Source organism: Anarrhichthys ocellatus, unplaced genomic scaffold, assembly GCF_004355925.1.
Source record: "Anarrhichthys ocellatus isolate YVR2014 unplaced genomic scaffold, GSC_Weel_1.0 scaffold5, whole genome shotgun sequence".
Taxonomy (NCBI): Eukaryota; Metazoa; Chordata; class Actinopteri; order Perciformes; family Anarhichadidae; genus Anarrhichthys; species Anarrhichthys ocellatus.
In genome coordinates, this window is record NW_022280035.1 from 11904356 (window position 1) to 11922287 (window position 17932).

Here is a 17932-nt window from a genome sequence, read left to right on the forward strand (position 1 = left end):
GGGGGGGATTGAAGCTGTGGAGACTTTGATGGCAACATACTGAACGTGTGGAAATCTGCAACAAATCATAACCCTATTGCGAAGAGCTGGCAACGCCCGTGTAACCCTAACCCACCTAGACGGGCTGCTAATATCTTAATGCAGCACTAATGCTCTGAGACGGATACGGCTTGAAGAAGACCTCGCAGCGTGAGTCACATGGATTGTACTTCTCATGAGTCTTTGACCCTCAGATCTCATAATCTGAACGCTCATCGGGACAGGAGTGAAGCTCCCGACTTTGGAGGGGAAGGGCGAAGAGACAAGAGAACAGAAAGAGAACAGATGAAGCGGAGAAAGAGTGAACCAAAGCCGGTCACTCCACTCTCTGGTTTCCCTCTATGCGCATATTGATCTCATCATCGGGTCCGACTTGAGAAGGTTGTTTCTTGGCGAAGCTGCTTTTTCACTACATAAACAAATTTGTCACATCTTTGTGAGAGATTTAAAGTGTGCGCCGTTAAAGCTCAACAGCTGCCTGACCTAGACTCAACTCCTCTCATTGTGTTTTAGCACATAACTCGTTGCATGTGGTGATGCAATCAGTGACGGAGAAAGCAGTAAAGCTAAGAAAAAACAATGAGAAAATAACACGGGTAGGTAGCTGTGATGGAGGGAAACTGTTACATGTAATGCAAAGAGGAAATGTTGGAGCCATGGCGGCCATAACTGGAAAAAGCCAGTTTCAGAATCAGATAGCCGCTGCCATTCAGTAGGCAAGCCTACATTTACGAAATGATACAACAAATTCTAGGACGTCCGTTAACTGGCAACATCTACACACTGATGAAAAGGATCGCGGCCGTACAAATGTGACTGGCAGAAGGCATTGGCCCCATTATGGATTTAGTCCTTTGGCTGTTGCAGTATGGCAAGAGATGACAGCAGCGATGAAGCTTATTGTACAGTATAACAGTGGTACCTGAAGGCATTTATTACATTCTTTCTTGAATAGAGGGGGACACTGTGGGGACAGTAAGAAGACAGGGAGTGAAGAACAGTTCCCTGGTGAGGACACGCCATCTTTAGACAAAATGTAACTGCAGGTGATCCGACGTTCACGGTTTAACACATAATGACACAAGTGGTAAAATATTCCAAATAGATTATGCTTATGGTAAAAACAGACTTCGGTTTAAGCCAAAACTAAAAGAAGAAAATCACAAATGGCATTCGGCAAAGAAGTCCTTACCGGTTTCTGTTGAACGGGCGGGTCATATTTAGAGAACTGGAGGCAGTTTTGTAGTGTCCAGCAGAGCCGAATCCATTCACAAAGCTACTGTTGGGAAACGGAGCCTGCACAAGGGGGAAAAACACAGTACTTAAAAACAGAGAATTTGTCCAGTTAGTTATTCAGTTGCTGCCACAAGGAGCTGAAAATGCATTTTCTGTAAGTTTTTAAAACTGAATATTTTAACTCTTTATTACGCAAAATACTTTGTTCATGTCTACTGACATGAAAAATTGCAAGAGGGGAAACTCTTATTTGACACTGCAACAAAGGTGGCAAACAATTACTGCCAGCGCACAACTTGTGGCTTTCAAGGTTTATTATTTGAATCACATTTTAAGTGATTAATGCTGATGACACACAAAAACAAAGTGAACACGGGGACTGAATGTTTTCTACCGAGGTGCATGGCGGGTGAACTCCAGAGTAGTTGGCATGTCTCACCAGAGGAGTTTCAAAATACGGTGTGGGCGAAGGCGTCCAGGTGGGCGGTACGATGCCGTAGACTGGGTACTGCTGCTGGGGGTAGACGTGCTGCATGTAGAGCGGGGAGCTGTACTGGGACTGGCTCTGGGACTGCGGAGCGTACAGACTGTTGTCCACGCTACGGTAGCCATTCTTTGCAAAGAATGTGTTGATGGCCTTTATCCTAGCCTGTCAGCACGGAAAACCAGGAAAAGAGCAATGAGTGAAATACCTAAAAACAACTTCACAGAAAGGGTCTTTCCGAAATGACAGGGAGATTTAATTTAGCTCACCATGATGGGTTTTCCCTGAAATGTTTTCACTTCCTCTCTCAAATACTTGTATGCCTGGGGGAGCATGAGGGAGAATCATGAGACAGTTCACCAGAATACTCCAGAGACCGAAGAGAAAAGAGCAATTTGAGCTGCGTTACCTGTTGAGCATCAGTGTCTGATTGGAATGTGATGTACCAGTTGTTGTTGTGTGCGAACTCGACACTTATCACCTTTGGACAGTTGTCGTTTTTGAACAGTGCCTCTACTTCCTGTGAATTACAAATAAAGAATGGTTTCACACTTCAGGTAAAACATCGTCATCCTCACTTAAAAATAACTTCGAAGAACGAGCTGTGTATGCACAAGTTTACCTCAACGGGTGTGGTTTCAGGGACCTCCCTCAGGATGATAATGCACCGCTTGTGATTAGGACGCACTTTCTCTCCTTTCTCGTCCACTTGTACCATAGGAGAGGCTGAGGGAAAAATCAAGGTTTATAAATCTAGACACTTCACATATTAATATGCAGATCGTTTGAGCATACGTCATCCTAAAATCTCCGCTTACATCTCAACACATCCAAGATGAGGTCCATGTCAGTGGTGAGGACCTTGATGCCCTCCATGCTGGCTATAGTCCAAATGGGGACAAACTGGTCACTGTCCATCTGGGACATCAGGTACAAATCCTTTGAGAGGTTCTCTCTGAAACACAAAACAGATCCATGTAGATTAGCCTTCTCTTGACTTGGAAATAACACGTCCACTTTTCAAATTCTACAATATAGAAAAGGATAAAAGGTGGTTTCAGTGGTCGTCTCTTACCTGGAGAAATAAAACTCGAGCTCCTTCTTCAGAGACTCTCGGAGATTCTCGGAGGAGATTTTAGATCGCTCTGCAGTTTTGGAATCCACTGAGAACCAAAAACAAAATGTCAGCGGTAATACAATACGACGGTTTTATAATTGAGGCTGTCATTGGGGCTGTCATGTCCTGAGTCGATGCCAAGTCAGCACTTCAAACGTGTATGTATTAATGGTGGTGACGTCAAACCATCTCAAAAGACATGTTGAGCTACTTCATTACCTTTAATAAGTAGTGACATGCAAGTCATGCGAGTACTATTAAATAATGAGGACTGCCGAGCCTGTGAAAACAGGTATACGATGTGTTAATGGCTGTAGATATGCAACTTCGAACTCAAGACACTTTCCCATACAAGGAATGTCTAATAAAAGATGTTTTGTTGTATTGTGGGTAGTGTAGGATCCAGTGTTTATAGAGTTTGACCTTTCCTAAGAACAAAAACTGCTGAAGTATCCCTTTACTCGTCTCATGCGAGCGGTGACAACCAGTCTGAAGGGTTGAATGTATGTTAAACATCCCCAGAGTCAAACACATGATTTATACGTGAACATGGTGAATGAAAAACAAATAACTGCATGGGTCAGGTGTGGCCAAACAGCCTCTGTGTTCCAAGTTTCACCTGGCTGCAAGACAAATGTACCTTTGGGGACAATGAAGAACCAGCAGTCTGCAGGTTTTCATTCATCTTCCCCAAAGACTATACCCACTGGTTAGCACTCAGTGACCTTGTGACTTAGACCCCATCACATCCAAACTAAAAAGAGAATAAATGTAATGTAATGAAAAAGAATAACACTTGCTTGCGGTCACCATTGGAGTGTGGAGACGACTGCAAGTGACGTGACTGACTGACCTGAGGTCCCTGTGGTGGACTCAGCGGGGGAAAAGCCCAACTCTGGAGGGTCCATTCCATTTACTGCTATCTCAGCTGTTGCTGTGGAGCTGCTGTCATCCAGGGCCGTGAATCCCACCGTGTACTGCTTACCCCCAGCAGACGAGGGCTCAGAATAACCTGCGAACGAGGTAAAAGAGTTTATCAACAAACAGAGCGCTATTGTTCAGGGCTACTTCCCCCGTATATACGTCTCCCAGTTCTCTGATACTTAATTAGGCTGATTGACGTGTAGCTCACCCTCACTGATGTCTGAGGGGGGCCAATGAGGGCTGTTGGTAACAGCTTCGCTGGGGGCCACAGGCATCTCCTGCCACACCTTGGCATTTGGGTTCAAACCGGCACCCTTAGAGGTGACCTTCAAAGCAGGAATAGCAGGATCAGGCAAGTTCCACATTCATAAACATTAAAGCAGAATAAAGCGCAAGACATATTACACAGTCACAAAAACCCAATGTAGACAATAGTGTGCATGCAAAGCTGGCAATTATGTATATAAGACTGCTGCAATTTGACAGTTTGTTTACATTTGAACAGATTTGAATGTGACTGAGACTACAATGAGTCTGATCTAAGATACTTTTACCCAGACCAAATCTTAGCTGTTCAAACTAACTCATCACATTTTCAGCACACTACAGCACCTAGTATGGTTTCTAACTATTCAGTCGAGCCAGTAAAACTTATTTGGTTGTCAATACAAACACATCGAGTTATTTTTATATCCGATATTGAGCATCTTCAATGCATTAAATAAACCTAATCGTGTAAGATCCAATGTCCTTATCTACGACCATCAAGGTGGAAATCTGGTGCGATGATGTCATCATGAAAATGGACTTGGAAAATATAAACGTAACGAACAATAAAACACTAGTTGCCTTATGCCACCATTATGTTTTAACAGGCAAACAAAACACTTAAAACACCGCCTGAAGAATACATTAAAACAATTGACTAAAACATGTTTGCAAGAAACTGAAAGTAAAATGTACCTTTTGTTGTTTGGATAATCATTACATCTGTACTGATGTGCAAAGGCAGATCCAGTGTCAAAAAATGATCAACACTCAAAAACCAGGTGCAGATTCAACAGAGAATCAAACTGGTCTCCATACTGGAAGACTGAGAGCATGCAGGCCACAGCCAACCATCACCACACCTGCAGTTGAGTTCACTAATTAATTTAACCTTATATTGGGGAGGGCAGTGCCACTAACGGAAATCACCTGGTGCAATCTTAGGATGGCGGGAACACCTGCATACCATTGGGCCTCCGTGGCAACTAATTGGGAACCAGAGAAGTGCAATGAAATATGCCACAGAGGGCCTCATGATGCCCTGTAGACAAAAGAGGCTATTACCCTGTTGACCTCATGATGATTACAAAAGCTTTGAGTAACCACAAAGAATATGTAGTAATAAATGTTGATTAATCAACATAATGGTGAGAGTACATTGTGTTACTTTCACAAATATAATTATATTTCTGATGCACATTAAGGATAAGATCTGACTCTCCATATCAAAAGGGCTCTGGACTGGCAGGAGAAACCCTGAGCCTGCAAAAAGCTGTGGCCAAGAATAGATCGCATTCTGTACATATTAAGGCACACAGATATTGATGTGAGCCAACTGTGAATTATGCTTTACTCCTGTAAAAAGGGGTTTATGACACATGTACACTGCCTTTGAACCACCAGTGGCTGTCAAATTTACCAACTTCTTTTTAACATTGTCACTTGCAAACAGACCCCCCCTCCCCTTGCAGCAAAAGCACTCTGCCTGACAAGTACAGCTGCCGGTTCCATTATACATCAAGACGCTTCTCTCCAGTTTAGACGAGAATGGACGTGTCACACGGTTTAGGCCTCCGTGTCATTTACAAGAACGCGAACATTTATGAGGCGTGCAACTTGACACATGGTTACAATGAATGCTTGTGTGTTACAGGCCGTGGCAAGCCAAAGCAATGTCAGCTGACTGAGCTGCGCAGCACAGGCCAGGTATTTGCAGCGCATGTCAGCGCGCTAGCCCAGTTAGCTAGAAGCATGATTAGCCAACAGGTAACATTAGTGAAGGATCGTTTACCCGTTGTTCAATAATCGAGGCATCGATCACATACATGACGAAAACAACTCAATCGGTACCCTCCGCTCCCAATACCGCCATCTTACAGCGGTGTCGTTAACTTTAACTTATAGGCTTATGATTACTCAGCAAACTACTTAATGAGCTTGCTCGTCACAGTGGCTAAGCTAGCGTTAGCTAGCTATCAGTAGTGGCTGCAGTGGAGAGCAGGAGAACGATGAGTGAATGAAATGACCCGCCTGCACCAGCTTCAAGCTAGTCACGTTAATTAACCGTGCAAAGTGCTGCCGTATGTGTTGTGCCCGAGATTATTGTCGTTTGACAATTATTATAACCCTGCGATTAAACACTAAGACAGTGATCACGCAAATAGTGAGAAAGTTAAACTGAGAACGAGAATCTTAAAATGCGTCTTGGTTGCGTTAATTTTAGCCGTGTCTTAATGAATGTCGCTCGTCGCACAGAGGGGGCGTACTGGGCTAACAGGTCCCCAAAGAGCAGCAGTCGCTTAGCTAACGTGCTAGCTCACTAGCTAGAGAAGGCCTCACTCACCATGCCGCCTGACCCTCCCTCGCTCCCCAGCGGAGCCTCGTCCTTCCCACCAGTCGTTGGTCCGGGATCAGCCTCCTCCAGCAGCTGCGGCGGCTCTCCGCTCTGATCTGAACTCATCAGCTGCTCCTGACTCACTTCCACTCCGTCGCGTTCTCCCGGCTTCCCGCCTGCCACCACCTCCTCCTTCCGAAATCTCGCCTTGATTCAGCAGTCAGTCTGGTTCTCTTCGACTGGCTTGGCAGCAGCACTCTGAAACTAGCTTACCAGCTAGCTAGCCAGCTAGCAGGTGTGCTACAGGCTAAAGCTAGCGACCTAGCTTGATATGAATCAACGAAGCGAGCTAACGCCAGCTAGCTCAATGAATCAAACTTGCACGCTAAGATTGTAATGGAATAAGCGATGCAAAACCATGCCTCTTCTCAGACCACAGTCCCCGCTGGCGTTTCAACAGATATTTCACCACACACCGGCTTTGTGAGGCGCATTCCTAACCGGGCGACCGGAGCGGACACTGGGGACACGCACCCTTCCTCAGCTCAGGCACACAGTCCGCCGACGTCCCGGCGGCCACCGCGAGTTGTTGGTGACCTCTGCGGAAAACATTTCCTTTTCCGGATCCTCGCTGTAGTTTTTTTGTATTATTTTATTTTTACAGTATGTTGGCGTAACAGAGACCCTATTATAATATGTATTTCCTCAGTACCACCCCATTCAAGAGTACATATACGAAGAGTTTAGCTTTTTTGTTGTTGTATTTATAATGATGAAGGGTCAATTCCACCTACTTTATTCTAAAATGTAATTATTAAAAGCAAAATTCAAGCCAGCCTGAGAGAAGACCGCGAAAGCCAACCTTTATTTAATTTCCTAATTTCAAACTACATTTGTGAAAAACAAAACTCTAATTTTTTCCCCTTGTAGGCCTGAACATCCTTCCAAGTCAATTTTGATCATTTAGATCAGGTGTATTCAATTATTATTTCTGACTGTCAGACATTGTTTCCGTAAAATGTAGGCTTCTTTTTGTCTTAAATACCTTAAAATATCCACTGTCTTATAACGTATACATGAGTACATACACATGAAACCCAAATATTGTATATTGGTAAAATAAGTGAAGCAAATATTTAGTATCTTTTGAAAAAACACTTTTTTTGATAATCATGCAGGTTAGGATCAGAAAGGTTCAATTCAATTATTTATTATAAACTGAGCCAGTAAAAACTGAGCGTTGTCATTTTTTTTCGCATTACAACAATTTCAACATAAAGTTCTATAAAATCAACGGTAATATTCTGAAAAAAAGGTGTAGGCTGAGTGTATTGTGCCAAACCCTAATTCTTAAAGCATTATCCTTACAAAACAAAAATAAACAACTTAATAAAGAACCACATCATCATAAATCAGAAGCAAATAAAGGTTAAAGCTTCTTTTTCTATGCAGCACAACTTCCATCATCAACTGCTGCTGCTTGAGGTGGACGGAGCTGCATGGCGTCTCCAGGTCCTCTTTCTTTTATCGTCACAAGGTCCCTAGAGCGCCCTCTGCTGACAGTGTTGGGTTTAGCAGAAATAAAATAACCACAGCCCAGTAAAAGACCTAATGACAGAATAATACAGGTAAGTGACAAAGAAATAGTATATGTTTGAGACCTTAGCTTTTACTGAATTCAAAAAAATAGGGTGGGGGGGTAATATTTCCCTGTCTGCATGCGATTGCCAGAATACTGGCTCCTCTCAGCAGAAGCAGGAAGGTTCTGCTGGACGGGATGGGCGGTCCCAGAGGATGGCTGCTGCAGAGACTCACACACGGCTTTCGTACTGTCAGTAGTCGGGTTCATTAACTCAAAACAGGACCTACACTGCAAAAAAATTAGGCATTACATGAATGAACTTCCTTTACCAAGTGTATGCACAAACACATTCAGCTAAAGTAAGAAACATAGTGTTCTCTTCGACACGCATCAATGAAAATGCAATAAATTAAATCTTAACATTAACTTACTTGGAGCTGAGATGGTACCTCCAGACCATGTTGTGCATGCTGGTGAATTGATGCTCGAGCATCGGTATTTCTGGCTGACAGCGTCGGAGAAGTGTTGCACATTTTATGGCTAAGAATGCGTTTCATTTGCCATTCTGTTGCTTGTTAACTAGAATCTGCCACATCCAGAGTGAGTAAACTTGAGCCAGAACATGTTCGTGTTACCCGATTTAAATGCAGACTGTTAACGCAGAAGTTAGCATTCACGCAGACTACTTGCAACACAATTCATATTTGCTGCAATGAAGTGTAAGTGGACACAAAAGATGTTTTTTTGCATCGATATTCCCAGAATGTTTTCAGCTTTTGCAGAAAAACATCTGCCCTCACTGCATTTTGTCTGGTTGTTTGTCACACACATCTGTATGTGTCTCTTAAACACTGCAGCATGTTACAAACCTTTATTTGTGAGTAGTCTATCAGCATTCTTACTGTACATGTACTAGGATGCTGTTTGAAAATTAATACGATTCTTATTTCTCAGAACAATTCACATTGTGCTCCATTTAACAAAAAGGACACACAATTACATTTTTGTAAATATATCTTTAATTGGTTGCTTGATATCTGGTATCTGATTCATTGAAGGTTTTGAGGGATGGGAGAGCTACAGAACATCACTGCAGATTGAGCCTTTTAACTGGGCTGCAATGATGAGAAGGTAAAGGAGCTGCTGTCTTGTCCTAAGGCATGTGGACAGGTAGTGGGACAAGAAAAATGCTGTGCACTGGAACATAGAAATTGCCTCGCTCTGTTCTTGGGCGCAGACTGAGTCTATTTCCCGAGAGGACTCTTGATCACATGCTCCATGTCGGCGTGTTCGGATGTGTCTAGTTTGATGTCGTACTTGGCCAGGATCTTCATGATGGGCCTAATCTTCAGCCACCACTGTGTCTTGGGGATGCGGTGCCTGCAGCAGACAGAGGATTCATCATCATATAATAACCATTAAACATGTTACAGTACAGTAAAATATATATAAAACATGCATCTTACTCAAGATCTGTGTCTTCCTTCAGTTCAGAAAGAGGCTGGAAGGTGAGCGCCCTCTTCCTCATGCCCAGCACACAGGCAGAGTCTGGCGTGTTGGCGAAGATGCGACCTAAAGGACACAGGAAGTGAAATAGTTCATTTAAATCGTGTTAATGGTGGAGACGGTATTCAGATCCTTTACTTAAGTAAAAAAAAAAAAAATTGGATTTCAATTATTGATGCATTATTGTGTAAGTGGCATTTTACTTCTAAATTTTAACTACTTCATATACTGTACGCATCATATGTTATAACCTGATTATGTGTTTTGTGTATAAAATCTTCATCTGCAAATTAACCAGTAAGTAAAGCTGTCACATAAATGTAGTAGAGTAAAACAACAACATCTTCCGTTCAAGTAGGTAAAGTATGTTAAAATTATACTTGCAGCGAATGTACTGGGTGACATTTCACCACTGCCTGTTGGTATTATATATTCTCAAAACGTGCAACAGATACATTCGATTTTAGGCCCACGTACCGTGCCTGTAACAGTCCTTGAGTTTCTCACTGAGCCACAGAACAGACTTGGCACCCATCTTTGTGCCAAAGGTTCTGTCAAAGGGTGTTGGAGTGCCCCCCTGTAAATAAAGGACAGAAAGGTGCATCGTCGACCATGTTGCAATTTAGCAATCCATTTCAAGTGGATGGGATGCTTTGCTGCATGAACAGACCTGCTGCATGTGTCCGAGGACATTCTTACGGCAGTCAAAGACGCCTTTGCCCTCCTCCGAGTACAGGTTGAAGATGAAGTCGGTGGTGTAGTTGGCATTTGAGTTCTCGTTCCTATTGTAGAATGAAAAGTGACAGATTGTTGTACTGTTATCTAGAAGGATATAGACTGTCATATTCTGTTTCCAGAATATGACATAAGTCATGAGGAGTTGTGTCTTGAAGGTGCTAAATGTTTTTAAATCCTTTTAGGAAAGAAAACACCTTAGAGGGGTTTAACTATGTCTGTAATTTGGTCAAAAGGGGAACGTGGAGGAACTCATATTTTGAATTCATGATTAAAATGTTATAAAGCAAATGTTAACCATTCTGTTGCCTGTTAAATACGTCCAGAGTGAGTAAACTGGAGCCAAAATGTGTTTTAAATGCCCATATTGTTAACTCAGAATTAAGCATTCATATCTGCTGCACATTTAGTTCACACCCGACTGAAAACCAACCTGAGAATCAAACCTCTCTTCACTGTTGTCTTCATCTTGTTCAAAAGGTGCTCTACGTTCACCTACAGTCCACAGATCACAATCAGAACACATCACTGTTTAAAGGTGCAGAGAGTCTTGCAACTGAAAACTGGATAAACAGGTCCTAACATCAACTCACCTCCAGGTCTTTAATGCTGAATTTCTCCTCATAGATGTAGGCGGCATCAGCCCCAGCAGCCAGACCGGCCATGGTGGCCAGGTAGCCACAGTATCCGCCCATAGTCTCAACGATGAACACGCGGCGCTTAGTCCCGGCTGCAGACTGCTTGATTCTGTCGCAAGTCTGCAGAAAAAAAACAAAGGAGAAATTAATTTAGCTGGATTCTTTTTGTACATATGTGTGCATATCTGTTGTTGAGGCACTGACAGCGGTGATGGTGTTGAGGGCGGTGTCGGCGCCGATGCTGAAGTCAGAGCCGGGGACGTTGTTGGAGACGGTGGCGGGGATAACCACCATGGGAATGCACAACTCCTCGTATTTCTCTCTGGCCTGAACCAGCTCCAGGCCTCCCACATAGGCCTGCAGTGAGGGAGAAGATAAAGATGTTAGATAATTCAGTGTATTTTTGTTGTTGATCAAACAACGCTGACATAACTACTGGTTTTAAAAGAGAAAAATAGCTGTCACGACTTTTTACCTCAAATCCACCGATGATCACTAAAGCGTGGATGTTGAACTTGGCAATATTCAGGCTGATTTCCTCCAATACTTTACCTGGCAGAGTTCTTTGGGAAACAGAGATAAATTACTCAGTGAAAAGTGTTGTAGTGTTATTGAAAACTGTAAATGGTAAATGGACTTCTATTGTCACACATTGTGGACAGCACTCAACATTTAACCATCCTAGTATTAAGCAGTGGGCAGTTTGGTGCCAGGAGCACCTCGGCAGTGCTCAGGAGACAAACTGGCCTCTCTCCTGCTAAAGTCCACACTCTGCACTTGGTCAGTGTAGGGACTTGGACCGGCAACCTTCCCAAGCCAAGTCTCCACCGACTGAACTACTGCTGCCTCTGCTCTGTTATGTCAAAAGCTGTACCACTTAAAAAAAAGAGTAACAACTTATGTTTTACCTCTTGGTGCCCAACATTGAGCCTCCTTTTCCAGTCCAGCCAGTCACTGAAGTCCAGGTGATGGGTTCAATCTGTAGTGAGAAAAAAATACTGAGTACTGTACTTTACATAACAAATCTAAAAACATACATACATACATACATACATAACACTACTGGTAGAGCATTTGTTTTACTTAACTCTGTGTAAAGATTTCACCAAATCATACCACAAGGAGGTCTGGAGCAAAGAGGGAAATGTACACTGACCTGTCCGTGAGCCAGACCGTCAAAGCCGTCATGGACAGCCAACATGGTGTGGCCCTCGATGAGGCCAATCCTCACTGCTGAACGGACGGCAGCATTCATACCAGCGCAGGGAGCGCCGATGTTCATGATGGCCACGTTGATGTTGCTCTGGTCAGTAAGAGGGAGAAGAAGATGACAAAATATGCTGGTGTAAACATTCAAATAGTTCATTTTATAAACAATAATCTTTATTAACGGTGGTAAGAGTCTGGCTTAGAAAATGGCCGGTCCTTACCTTAACATCTGGGGGGTTGATGTGAGCCAGCAGCTTGTATATGTTCCAGTTGTTCTCAAAACTCCTGCACGACATAAATAAGGTTGAGTGTTGATAACTCAGAGAAATACTCTTTTCTTTTATGAGAATTTGACTAGCGGTATCAATCGGTTATAAAATTGAAGTTTTTAAATAATTGTTTTACTTTGTTTTATGCTTGTACTTTATCCTCTTTATTTTCTCTGTTCAATGCATTGATACTGCTTATATGAAGCCCAGAGTGCACCACATACTTATCATAGATTTTTACAGTATCTAATTAAAATGAATTAATAAAATCGACCAAATAAAAAAATATATATATTATAAATATATTAAATATAAATTATGCGTAAAATGTGGTAATAATTCTGTTTCCTATGTCTGTCTATGGATTATGAATTAAAAATAACATTTTATGATGAATCAATTGAATTGTTTATTATGATTGCAATCAATTTAAGAGCGAAATACTTACTTTCCTCTGAGCTTGATGGCATCCTCAAATCTGCCCTCAGCCATGGCGTTCGTCACATCTTTGGTCTGTAGCAACGTGAGCGACAGAGAGCCAGTGAGAAATCCCTTACTGTAACGTCAGTGCACATGCACATCCTCCAAAACAAGTAGAAAAACACCCTAAAACACAGGAACTAAATATTTTCACTTACCACTTGCACACACTCCATGAGCGGCAGTCTGACTGCCTGGTTCCCCGACAGGCTGACGACACAGGCAGGAGTGTCTGGGGTGGCCTCCAGCAGCGCCATCACCGCCTCCACACCCATCCTGCTGCCCTGGACGACACACATCATCATCATCATCATCATCATCATCAGGTGTGTGTGGGGGGTGTACACTGTTCTTTGTATTTGGTGTTTTAATGAGACACTTACCAGGATTCTGTCAAAGGCGGAGGGTGTTCCTCCTCTCTGCACGTGTCCAAGAACAGTGATGCGGGTATCAAAGCCGAGCCTGTCAGTCACCAGCTGGAGAAAAATGAGTCCATTGTTAGTATGGCCCGTTGTCTGAGCAACTTGGATTGATACTTTACTGACATTGGGGAAAAAGGGCTTGCCTCCTTGATCTGGTCGGATGTAATCGGCTTGCCATCTCTGCACATCGCACCTTCAGCCACAATGATCACATTCAGACGAGAACCTCTGGCCCTTTGCTAGAAAAAAAACAGAGGAAAAGATACACTCGTACATTCTGAATGATATTTTTGTGGTGTTTAGAGCAGACATCTCCATCTGCAAATAAAGACACACATACGTCTGCCAGCCTCCTACACAGGTGGTTCTCCCAGTCGTCATCTGGTGGCATCTCTGGAATGAACACCCAGTCTGCACCGCAGGACAGAGCCGTCACCAGGGCCAGGTACCTGCAGCCGGACGTGCACACACACACACGATAAAATCAATCAGATGTTGATATAAACCTAAAATACTTTTTTTTCTTGTGTATTGATAAATGTGTTTATTATAATATGGTTAACAGCGAACAAAGTGACAAATATTGTATTTGTATTGTGACTAAATATCAGTAGGTGAACATACTAAAGTAGATTGAGAGCAAAAATATATTCTACTCTGGACCGCTGTTTACTACATACATGCACAACACACACCCACACACACTTAATGAACCAAGCACACAAGGTACCGACCCACAGTGTCTGCCCATCACTTCCAGGATGAACGTCCTCTGGTGGCTGTGGATGAGATGCATTTTGTACAAATGAGAAGAGGAATTGTCAATAATAGTCTGTAAAACAAAACACATTCACCTTTCTCTACGCACTCAAAGGCAGTTATTTACTTGAGCTGGTGCAGCACTGTATTCTGTCCTGCATACTTCATGTGTGCTGTTCTTTGCTGCTGCAATAATCTAATTGCATCCTTGTTGAATATCAAAGTGAATCACTGTGTGCATGGAGGGAGGGTCACAGTGATGTCTGACCTCTGTGCGGTAGTGGTGATGGCGTCCAGCACCTCGATGATGCGGTGAAGGGCGGAGTCAGTGCCAATGGTCATGTCGGTGCCACAGAAGTCGTTGTCGATGGAGCCCACCATGCCCACGATGTTCAGGTGGGAAGATTTCTTGGCTTCTGTGTCTGTAATCTTACCTGCATAAATAACAAAAAATTAAGAAAAAAAACATAAAATGCCCGTAAAAAGTATTTCTTCCTTTACTCACAGGTGCTATCGCTGTTTTTAGAGGAATAGCGTTATTACTGAAGTCGTTTCATTTACCTCGCTGTCAAAGAAGACGTATCTGATTTTGGCATTTTTGGAAAATGATTGTATATGTGTGCATGGTTTATTTGTTTAGATACCTTCTAAAACAATTTGTCCCATCTTTAATATGATGTATTAGGAGAGTACTGGCTGAGATTGTTGCACAGCTGATGGGATGAGGCTGAAGGAGCCATTATTATTCTCGCAGCCACACTACGTTTGTCTCTTTACCATCTTGGACGAGGTCACTTAGCAGCCCGCTCCACTCAGTCCTGAAATCGTTGGCTCCAGTCAGACTGCCGTCGCCTCCGATCACACACAGGTTGGTGATGCCCAGCTTCACTAGGTTGCAAGCTGCCTTCGTACGACCCTCTCTGGAGCGGAAGTCCATGCAGCGGGCGCTGCCGATGACGGTACCTCCCTGACAAGTGAAGAGGAGAAGGTACTGACACACAAACACTTTCTGGCTTTGAAGGAAGAAGAATGTAATCATGATTGCTGACACAATATTTTCCACCAACACTTACCCAATGTTACCCCTTAAATAAATATGAGCTGATGCTCATCAGGGTGGGTTTATAACTGTGGAATTAGACTCATTAAGATGCCGTAAAGTCACACACTTCATGAATCTTAGCATGTCATTCCCTCTCCACTTGCCAGGCCTCTTTATTTATACAACACAGATGACTGAAAGAAATGTGAATCACAGGCTTCACAGTAGCATTGCATCTCCATCATCTCTATCATCTCTCAGTTACAGGGATCAGGAAGCCATTTAATATCATCACTCAAACATCATATTTCTCGTGTTACCAGCGCTTCACAGGGGGAAATGTGGAGGATGGTCTTGAGTCCAAGTGGAGTCAAAAGATTAAAGGATCAGTTCACCCAAATTACAAAAGGAAAATACATCTTCTCTCTTACCAGTTGTAATGTCCAGCCAGGCTGATACATTCACTTTTATCTAGTTTTTGATGCACCCGCCTTCTGCAGCCACCCGGATACAACGGAGGTGAATAAAATGTTGTACGATAAAGAAACACGCGGTTCAGTACATATTGATGACTTCTTATGCAAACACAGCTGCTGCAACAGTTTTAACTGTAATTTTTCAGTGCCGTGAGGAGCACAAACAAAATCCCATTCACCTTAAATATTGCTGTGGCAGAAGAAATCTCAAGATGGATACCTCAACCCCTGAACAAACTTAACCAAGACTAAGATGTGACAGTCTGAGAAACCTTTATAATCTTTCTATAACTTAATTAATCTCACTAAAGGTCTTGCCATGAAACAAAACCCCTCTTCATTCTCTCTTTTTTACATTTTTCTCTCTCTGTGTCTTTGTTTCTGTTTTGTCTTGTCTTATTATTGTTCCCGCATCGACAGGGGTAGTTTGTGTGCTGTGTAAGTGAACTGACCCTTTAGAACACTACGAACACTACACGATGTATTCGCTCACCAGCTGAAGCATCATGGACACACTCTCCCATGTGGCGAGGCGAATGTTGTCTCCTCCGTCCACCAGACCCTGGTAGCCCTGCAGCAGACGTTAAAGATAGTTATTATTCCTGATGCACCGGTTAACCCTCACTGCTACAAAACCCTTTTCTTTCTTTAGGGGAGACGACCCAGGTGAATAGGATAAACAAATAAAATAAAAATACCACCATGAAAACTTCCCCAGTTGATTACTTACATTAAGGCAAATGTTTTCTGTATAACAAGTTTTCTGAAATGCTATGTTTAAATATGTAAATTAGGCTTTATCTTACCAAATATGTGCTAATATGCATACATTTACAACAGGAATCTGAACATTTGATAAAACCAGGTTCAAAATTCTTGTTTCATTTTGTTAGCACAAAATAGCCCAAAATCTCAAAATTGATTGATGCATTAAAAACAGTGTTTTATCCTGGGGTGTCTCCGCTGAATGTACTGTAGCCTTTATGCTCAGTCCGTACCTCATGAACAAAGTAGACTTTGGCTCCGGTGTAGAGACCAACTCTGACTGTGGCTCTCACAGCAGCGTTCATACCTGAGACACAAATGAACCAACGTGATGGCTGAGGTCACATCATAGGAGAATGTTTTACTCGGTTTAACACTTCCTGTCAAATATCAGTTTAAGTATTAACCTTTAAGTGACCTGTACATCGGCAACAGATGAGACAGAAATAGACAAATGGAAAGGACAGCAGGGGGATTTATGGGGCTGTATGTCTTGTGAACCATGCTGCCCCGGGATGTCCAGTACACTAAATGCCACAGTGTGATCTTGTGTTGTGGCATCTTGGCATGATGCAGCTCTTGTTTCACTAGACAGCAGCTGTGGATTGGGGGGGGGGGGGCGTTTCTCTCCTCCATACCAGAAAAAGGTCAACGCCACTAAAATTAGCCCCAAAGATGTGAAAAAAAGGGAGCGCTTGGGAAGATAACACAAAGGGGTTGGAGTCAGGTTTGGCGAGAGAGAGATCACACAGGATCACGAGATAAATGTGAGACATCGTTGATGGAGCACTTTCCTACAGGAGCTTCATGCCAGTTTTTAAGACAAAGGACAATGCAGCCTGTATGGATAATATCGTAACGAACTCTCAGTTTAAACTTGACTTATAAAGTGTATACTCTTATGTGTACCACACAGTGTATTTTGTGCATCGTCCGTCACTTATAAGGACATTTTAAGTTTTGCTGGATATACATCAAACACTGGTGGTGTTGTGAATCCGAGATGCAATCTTTCTTATCATGACAGCCAAACATTTATCAACCTCCAACAACTGGCCTTCGACTGTGCCACTCTGACGTGCCGGGAAAATGTTGCTTACCCTTTCTGTTCTTTGACTCCTGAACGTACTTCAGATGTCACGCGGCGCACTAACATGATACTTTATTGGCCCCAGTAAGATTGGAGGCTTCTTTCAGCTGGTTGGGATTCAGCGTTGTACTCGGACACATCAGCAGGGAAGATGCTTTCACACTGATTCATTTTGTGTTTTGACAGTTCAAAATAAAGCTGTGATAAGAGCACTAGAGACTCTGCTTACCTTGGGCGTCTCCTCCTGACGTCAGCACGGCGATGGAGCGGCCAAGCCCCATCTTTGTGGGGTCGGTGGTTGGATGGAGATCGTTGGCCATGATTCCAGAGGATCGGGGTCAGACAGCTGGACACCACGAAGGGAAAGAAGAGGAGAGAGACCAGAGCTGCTCTTCCTTCACTCTCTGCTCCTCAGGGAGGCACCGGTGACGGCTCAGGCTTTATAGACTACTGTTCCCAGAGCTCCCTCCCACTGACTTCCCTCCACCACTCACTCACAACTCTACCCCTTTAAATTTTTCACTCTTTGTTTCATTGCAGCCATTTGCTAAAATCAA

General features: G+C 43.1%; 2 protein-coding genes across 3 annotated transcripts in view; both read right to left on the reverse strand.

The window, feature by feature from the left end:
• Positions 1-6960, reverse strand: part of larp4aa (La ribonucleoprotein 4Aa) — an 11590-nt gene extending 4630 nt beyond the window's left edge. Inside the window, exons 1-11 of one of the 2 annotated variants that reach the window (XM_031845547.1) lie at positions 6412-6960; positions 4009-4126; positions 3730-3888; positions 2835-2922; positions 2578-2714; positions 2382-2485; positions 2169-2279; positions 2029-2082; positions 1715-1924; positions 1232-1335; positions 962-1003 (exon numbers count right to left, since the gene is read on the reverse strand). In XM_031845547.1, the coding sequence (XP_031701407.1) occupies positions 962-1003; positions 1232-1335; positions 1715-1924; positions 2029-2082; positions 2169-2279; positions 2382-2485; positions 2578-2714; positions 2835-2922; positions 3730-3888; positions 4009-4126; positions 6412-6528 (1244 nt within the window). In that variant the 5' untranslated portion in view covers positions 6529-6960. The remainder of the gene's footprint in view (positions 1-961; positions 1004-1231; positions 1336-1714; positions 1925-2028; positions 2083-2168; positions 2280-2381; positions 2486-2577; positions 2715-2834; positions 2923-3729; positions 3889-4008; positions 4127-6411) is intronic. The other variant, XM_031845548.1, reaches the window with a different exon arrangement.
• A 2056-nt stretch (positions 6961-9016) lies between these two features.
• Positions 9017-17798, reverse strand: LOC116382179 (ATP-dependent 6-phosphofructokinase, muscle type-like). The gene is made up of 22 exons (XM_031844990.1): positions 17605-17798; positions 16519-16592; positions 16014-16091; positions 14780-14969; positions 14271-14436; positions 13978-14022; positions 13584-13692; positions 13387-13482; positions 13205-13297; positions 12980-13105; positions 12790-12854; positions 12294-12357; positions 12020-12166; positions 11772-11842; positions 11339-11426; positions 11068-11220; positions 10819-10983; positions 10659-10720; positions 10161-10272; positions 9968-10067; positions 9451-9556; positions 9017-9364 (listed from the first exon to the last, which is right to left on the reverse strand). The coding sequence occupies exons 1-22, from the start codon at positions 17693-17695 to the stop codon at positions 9229-9231; spliced, it is 2337 nt and encodes a 778-aa protein (XP_031700850.1). The 5' UTR covers positions 17696-17798; the 3' UTR covers positions 9017-9228.
• Positions 17799-17932: the final 134 nt, after the last annotated feature.